The sequence below is a fragment of the Rhincodon typus genome, chromosome 5 (assembly GCF_021869965.1).
Source record: "Rhincodon typus isolate 14 chromosome 5, sRhiTyp1.1, whole genome shotgun sequence".
NCBI lineage: Eukaryota > Metazoa > Chordata > Chondrichthyes > Orectolobiformes > Rhincodontidae > Rhincodon > Rhincodon typus.
In genome coordinates, this window is record NC_063336.1 from 110,118,637 (window position 1) to 110,125,683 (window position 7,047).

At 40.2% G+C, this 7,047-nt stretch overlaps 1 protein-coding gene across 2 annotated transcripts in view; it reads left to right on the plus strand.

Moving 5' to 3' along the window:
• LOC109936085 (visinin-like protein 1) overlaps positions 1-7,047 on the plus strand; it is a 118,647-nt gene that overhangs the window by 102,217 nt on the left and 9,383 nt on the right. For both annotated transcript variants that reach the window (XM_048597410.1, XM_048597411.1), the window contains exon 3: positions 3,425-3,640. In XM_048597410.1, the coding sequence (XP_048453367.1) occupies positions 3,425-3,640 (216 nt within the window). The remainder of the gene's footprint in view (positions 1-3,424; positions 3,641-7,047) is intronic.

The following is a 7,047-nucleotide window of genomic DNA, read 5'->3' on the forward strand; positions in this document are numbered from 1 at the left end:
AGTCTGAGAAGTACATTGGCACAAATTAATTTTTAGATCAGTCTCTTACTAAACTACTGTTAATGATTTGCCTGGTTTGAATTTAGTCAGTTTACTGAGACAGTTCCTGCTGCGTCTCCATGCCAACCATAGTAGAACAAATCAACGCTGATGTTTTATGAATTATTCTTTCTTTTCTAAAGTTGGTTTTCTTGCATTACATTCCTGATGGGTATAAAATGAAGAGCTTTGACTACAAGTCTCTTTTTAGCAATGTTCAAGTTTCGTACTGTCAAGCAATCATTGTTGGTAACAAAAAAAGCAATTTTATCTCCCAGTTGGGATAGAGTGAGAGGTTATGGTGTTAAAAATCTGAACTCTCACCATAACGGCCCATTTCCAATTTTACCAGAAACATGGTGAGAAGGTGGAAAATCAGCTCAATCCAATGAGGTGGTTTGGCACTTTGAATAAAGTAGTAAATCTTCCAACAATGGCCCAGAATGTCTGATGACTAGATCATGATTCTGCCGCATAGATGGGAGTTGTGCATCAAGAATCTGTAGAATCCCCGACGTAACGCACTCCAAAATATTGATCAGGATATTGAAAATTCCAATGTGAAATTGCCCAGCACTTGGAACTCTCCAAAAGTATCAATTTATGTCGGAGAATTCAGAGGATTCCACTGCAGCTAGTCACCCAAGAAAAGTTAGAAGATTTAAGTACCTAGTCTAACTTCCAGATAACAATTTAACTGAAACCACTGCTCACCACCATTCACACCTCAAATACGTTTTTACAAACCAATATGATTTAGAATCACAAAAAACCTTTTGTTGTGAAAGGATAACTTTTTAACAATCATAATTCTACAATAAGTAGAAGGGTCTAGGCCTGAAATGTCAGCCTTCTGAAGGGTCCTCTGATGCTGCTTGGCCTGCTGTGTTCATCCAGCTCTACACCTTGTTACTTATTGAAGTCCTAGGTGATGCAGAAATAGAATGTGTGATATGATCCATATCTTAGCTGTCCTGGTGTTCAAAATATTATTCAGCATTATTCAAGAGTGTTTGTGCTGAACATTTACTTCATTTCACAGGTCCTACGACTGTGTTGAAATTTAAACTGATGTGTGGGAGTGTAATGTCGTTATATATCTAGAGGTGCAAACAAAAGCGCCAGGTCTGAAAGCATGCAAAAATTACAAATTTAAGAATCCTACAATGGGGGAGAGATTCTGGAAAAAAGTAAACACTTCTGCTGTCACTCCGATCACTTGTTGACTGCAGTTTTACAACTTGAGAATATGCACCCTAAGGAGATTCTTCTTTAAATAATGTAGTTGGGGGATCACAGAAGAATATGTTTCACAGAATCACAAATGGAGGCCATTTGGCCCATTGTGCTTGCTTGTTAATTGGCACTAGGGAATGATGCTCAATCTTCTGCTTTTTCCCCAGACCCTTTATCCAAATAATCACCCAGTGCCCACATGATTGCCTCAGTTGAAACTGCTTCTACTACACCATTAAGCAGTGCATTCCATACCCTAACTACTCACTGAGCAAAAAAAGGTTTCCTCATTTCACCCTTCTTTCTTCTGCAGATTATGTTAAATCAATGTCCCATTGTTCTTGTTCTTCATATAAACAGGAACAGCTTCTCCCTGCCTACTCTATTCAGCCCACTCACGATTTTGAAAAAGCTCTACTAGATTTTCTGCTCACCTTTTTCTCTCCAAGGAGAACAGTCCCAACTTCTTTAATCTATTCAGTTAATATTAGGAAACGTTCAAGGGGCTACCATGTCACTGTGTTTTAATTCTTGTTTATATCGAGAATAGAGGAACAAACAGCGGAAAATTTACAGACAAATTACTGAACTTCAGAAGACTGGGATAGTATGATGACAAAGGGAAAGTGAAATTCTTGACAAAGTGTACGAGTAGACTTTCTAGATCAGTATGTTTCTAACATAATCAGAGTCATACTGCATGGAATCAGACCCATCGGTCTAACCAGTCCATGCCGACCGTAATCCCCAACTAAACTAGTCCCACCTGCCTGCCCTTGGCCCATATCCCTTAAAACATTGCTTATTCATGAGGAAGGACCCAGTGTTGGACCCATTTCAGGAGAATGATGGACAAAAGTGGAAAGTGGGAATATCTAGGAAACAGTGATTGTAATACCATCATGGCAAGAATATCAGTGGAAAAGCACAAGAAATAATCAAAGAGGGCTAACTTCAGCAACTTGAAAACTGTTCTGCCTAAGTATTATAATATGTATTTATGACCTAGACTCGGATATACATGGCATAATTTCAAGATTTGCAGTTTACACAAAACATGGAATAGCAGCAAACTGCGAAGAGAATAGTAGCAGATGCCAGGAGACAGACATAATGATAAAAGGCAGGTGAAATTTAACCCTGGGAATGGAAAGTGATAATTTATGTTACAAAGAATGAGAAGAGGTGGTATTAACAAAGTGGTACAACTTTAAAAGGGGCAGAGGAGCAGAGAGATCTGGACATGTACCTACAGGAATTGAAGGGAGCAAGGCACGTTTAGCAATATATTGAAAAGGACCCTAACTTTATGAATAGAAGTATACAAAAGAGGAAATAATGCTTAAGTTTTCTAAATCAATGGCTAGAGATCACCTAGAATATTGTGGCCAACTATGGAAATATGTCAAAAACTGGGAGAGGGTGCAGAAAAGCTTTAAGGACCCAGTTGAAAGGATAAAAGACTTTAGTGATACAGAAGGACTACAGCAACTGGGATTGCTTTCTTCAGAGCAGAGAAGGTTAAGGGAAGATTTGATAGTGTTCAAAATCATGTGCCAAAATCGTGAAATGTTTTCATAACAGTAAATAAGGAGAAAACATTTTGAAGGCAAAAATGTTGATAACTAATGGACACAGATTTTAGCAAAGGAATTGGAGGTGACGAGAGGAGGGAACATAGTATTACATACAGAGTTGTTGCCTTCTGGAATGCAGTTACTGAATAGCAGGTGGAAGCAGATCTAAAGAGATGAATAAATAATTGAAGGGAAAATCTTGGAGGCTAAAAAGAAGCAGGAGAATGAGATTAATTGAATACCTTTGATTTTGCATCTGCAGTCATGTTTTGGCCATAATAGAATTCTTTCGAAAATGCATATTTTGGAGTTAAAATTTTACATGGGCCTACTGCTCTGTTATCGAGATACAGTAAAAAGAGTGCAGACTAACGAACTTCTCATTCAGTCACTGCTTTGTAAAGGAGTAGAAGCTTGGGTGTAATGAACAATATAGGATGATGATCTGAAATTTCCTAAGATAGTTATCATCAGCTTTTATAGTGAAGCTAATCCATTGTATGTTAAGCATAACAACTGAAAAAGAATCCTGTTTTGAATTCTTTATTAATGCACGCATTCGCTTTCTCTAGTTTTTCCCGTATGGAGATGCATCCAAATTTGCTCAGCATGCCTTCAGAACCTTTGATAAAAACGGTGATGGGACGATCGACTTCAGAGAGTTTATCTGTGCGCTCTCTATTACTTCAAGAGGCAGCTTTGAACAGAAGCTAAATTGGGCTTTCAACATGTATGACTTAGATGGTGACGGTAAAATTACAAGAGTTGAAATGTTGGAGATCATAGAGGTAAGAAAATATTCCATCAAGTTCCTGAAATAACTTCACAAATGCCAGACGCCCATCACTAAGTCACCCTTTATTTACCATGCACCATATATGACACTAACCCAGGTAGTCAGAGCCCTCTTCTAGAGTGAGCAGAATCCTGTTTACCTTGTATCCTGGCTGACCTTGTACCAATCACTACAGTTCTGTTCTTTCATTATCCATTAACTTGTATTTATTTATTGTATCTAAATGTTTTAGGTCAAAAACAAAGCAGTCAGGCCTGCCACTTTTCCCTGCAATTTAAGTATAAATGTACCTATGATAAACATAGAGTCACAGAATCACACACCTTTATTTCATCACATCTATGCCAATATTAAATGAAAAGACAAAAAACAAACATCAATCTACACTTTTCCTTTTTTCTTGCGCTTGGCCCATAGCCTGCCTTGCTCTGGCATTTTAAATACTCATCCAGATGCTTCTTAAATGTAGCGAAAATATTTGCCTCCACCACTGTCTCAGGCAGCATGTTCTATATATGGGTGATTGTTTCTTTTCCTTCAGATTTCCTCTAAGTCATTTACTCCTCACTTTAAGCTTATACCCTCTGACCCTAAACACATTGGCCATGGGGAATGTATTCTCACAATCTACTCTGTCTATGCCTCTCGTATTTCTGCATATCTCAATCAGATCCCCCATCAGCCTCCTCTACTCCAAGGAAAACAAACCCAGCCCATCCAGTCTGTCCTCATAAATAAGACTTTACATCCCAGGCAATATCCCGGTGAATGTCCTCTGCACTCTCTCCAATGTAATCATGTCCTTCTGATAGAGTGGCAACTGGAAATGTACACTATATTTCATCTGTGGCTTAACCAATGTTAAGACCTCTTAAAATGGATCACCTCGCAATAATTGGGATTAAGTTCCATCTGCCATGGTCCTGCCCAATTTACCAGCTGATCAATATCAGACTGTAAAATGAGACCATTCTCCTCACTATCAACAACACCACAAATTTTCCTGTCATCTGAAAAATTACTAGTTATATGTTCGATATTCACAGCCAAGCGGTTATTGTACATAACAAACAGAAAGGGTTCCAGCACCAATCCCTGTGATACACTGCTGATCACAGGCTTCCAATTATAAAACAACCCTCCACCATCACCCTTTGCCTCCTGTTTGCAAGCCAACTTTGGGTCCAGTTTGACAACTTGCCTTGGATCCCATGGGCTCTTATCTTTGGACCAGTCTTACATGTGGAAATCTTATCAAAAGCCTTACTGAAGTCCATGTAAATCACATCAACTGCACTACCCTCATCCATATATTTTGTAATCTTTTCAAAAAGCTCAATTAAATTAAATTGACAGCATTCCCTCTAACAAATCCATGCTGATTATCCCTGATCAATCCTTGCCTTTCTAAGTACTGATTAATCCTGTCGTTCTGATTTTTTTTTCCAATAATTCCCTTACCACTGACATCAGACTAACTGGTCTGTAATTACCTGGTCTATCCCTGCTGCTCTTCTCGAACAAAAGAATCATTCTAGCCATCCTCCAGTCATTTGGCATTTCACCTGTGGCCACAAAGTATTAAATGTATCCACCAGGGCCCCAGTAATCTCCTCACTTGCCTCCACTAGCAACCTGGGATACATCTCATCAGGCCCTTGAGAATTATGCACCCGCATGCTTGCTAAAACATCAAACACCTCCTCTTTATTAACCTTAATATGTTTCTAGAACCTCACCAGCCCAACTGAAATCATTGGCTACAAAATCTTTCTCCTTTGTGAATACAAATGAGAAATATTCATTAAAGACCTCACCCGCTTATCTGGCCCCCAGTCACACACTTTGCCCATTTGGTCTCCAATGGGTCCCACACTTTCCCTGGTAATTCTCTTACTTTAATATACTTATTAAAAGCCTTGGGATTTTCCTTGAACTGATCTGCCAAAGATATTTTGTGGCCCATCTTTGTCCTCCTAATTTCTTTTGTAAGCAACCTCCTATGCTTGCTATATTTTTGAAGGGCCTCCTGTTTTTAATGCTCTGTACCTGACATGTGCCTCATTCTTTTTCTTTATCAAATACTCAATATCACTTGACATCAAGAGTTCCCTGGACTTGCTGCCCTCCCCTTCACTCTTATAGGAACAAGCATGCCCTTTGTCCTCACTTTATAGTTTTAAAATACTTTCACATTCCAAATGTAGACTTACTGCAAGTAGGTGCACCCAGTCAATGTTTGCCAGTTCTTGTGTAATGACATTGAAGTCAGCCTTGCCCCAGTTTTGACACTTAACTTCTGCACTATCCTTATCCCTTTCCATAATGACTTTGAAAGTTAGAGTTATGGTCATTATCCCAAAATGCTTTCTTACTGAAACTTCAACCATTTGACTGGCTTCATTCCCTACGACTAGCTCTAGCACTGCCCCATCCCTAGTAGGACTGTCTACTGACACAAGAAAGCTCTCCTGGATGCACTTTAAAAATTCTGTGCTCTCCCAATCTATCCTTTCACACTAAGGCAATCTCAGTCAATCCAGATCAGTTTAAAGCCTCCCCAACATCACGAGCAAACCTTCTAGAAAGGATAATGGACTTGTTCCAGTTCAGGTGCACCTATCCAGCTTATACAGGTCCCACCTAGCCCAGAGCCTGTCGCAATGATCCAAAAATTGAAAGCCTTCCCTCCTAAACCATCCCTTTAGCCACGTGTTCAACTGACCTATTGTCCTATTCCTATACTCAGTAGCACGTGGCACTGGAAGTATCCCGGAGATTCTGACCTTCGTAGTCTTCCTCTTTAATTATGACCTCACTCTCTCAATTCCTGGTGCAGGACCTCACATTTTTTAATACCCGTATCATTGGCACCAACATGTACCATGACTACTGGCTGTTCACCCTTCCACTTCAGACTGCTCTGCAGCTGGTCAGAGATATCCCCCACGTTGGCACCAAGGAGGCAACATACCATTCAAGATTTTCATTTGTTGTCAGTACCCCTTATTATCAAATCCCCGATCAGTAAAGCTCTCCCTGTCTTTCTCCACCCTTACTGTGCAACAGACTATGGTGCAAATGTTGCTGCTTTCTCCTAAGAGGCATCTCTCCCCACCATCCCCCCAACAGTATCCAACACAGTGTAGCTATTTGAGAGGTGGATGGCTACTGGGGACTCCAGCACTGCCTGCCTATGCTTACAAGTCTTCCTGGTGGTCGCCCGTCTTTTTCTGCTGTCTAGGTCTTACTTGTTTCAGAGATAGCAGGAACTGCAGATGCTGGAGAATCTGAGATAACAAGGTGCAGAGCTGGATGAACACAGCAGGCCAAGCAGCATCAGAGGAGCAGGAAGGCTGACGTTTCGGGCCTAGACCCTTCATCAGAAAAGGGGGAGGG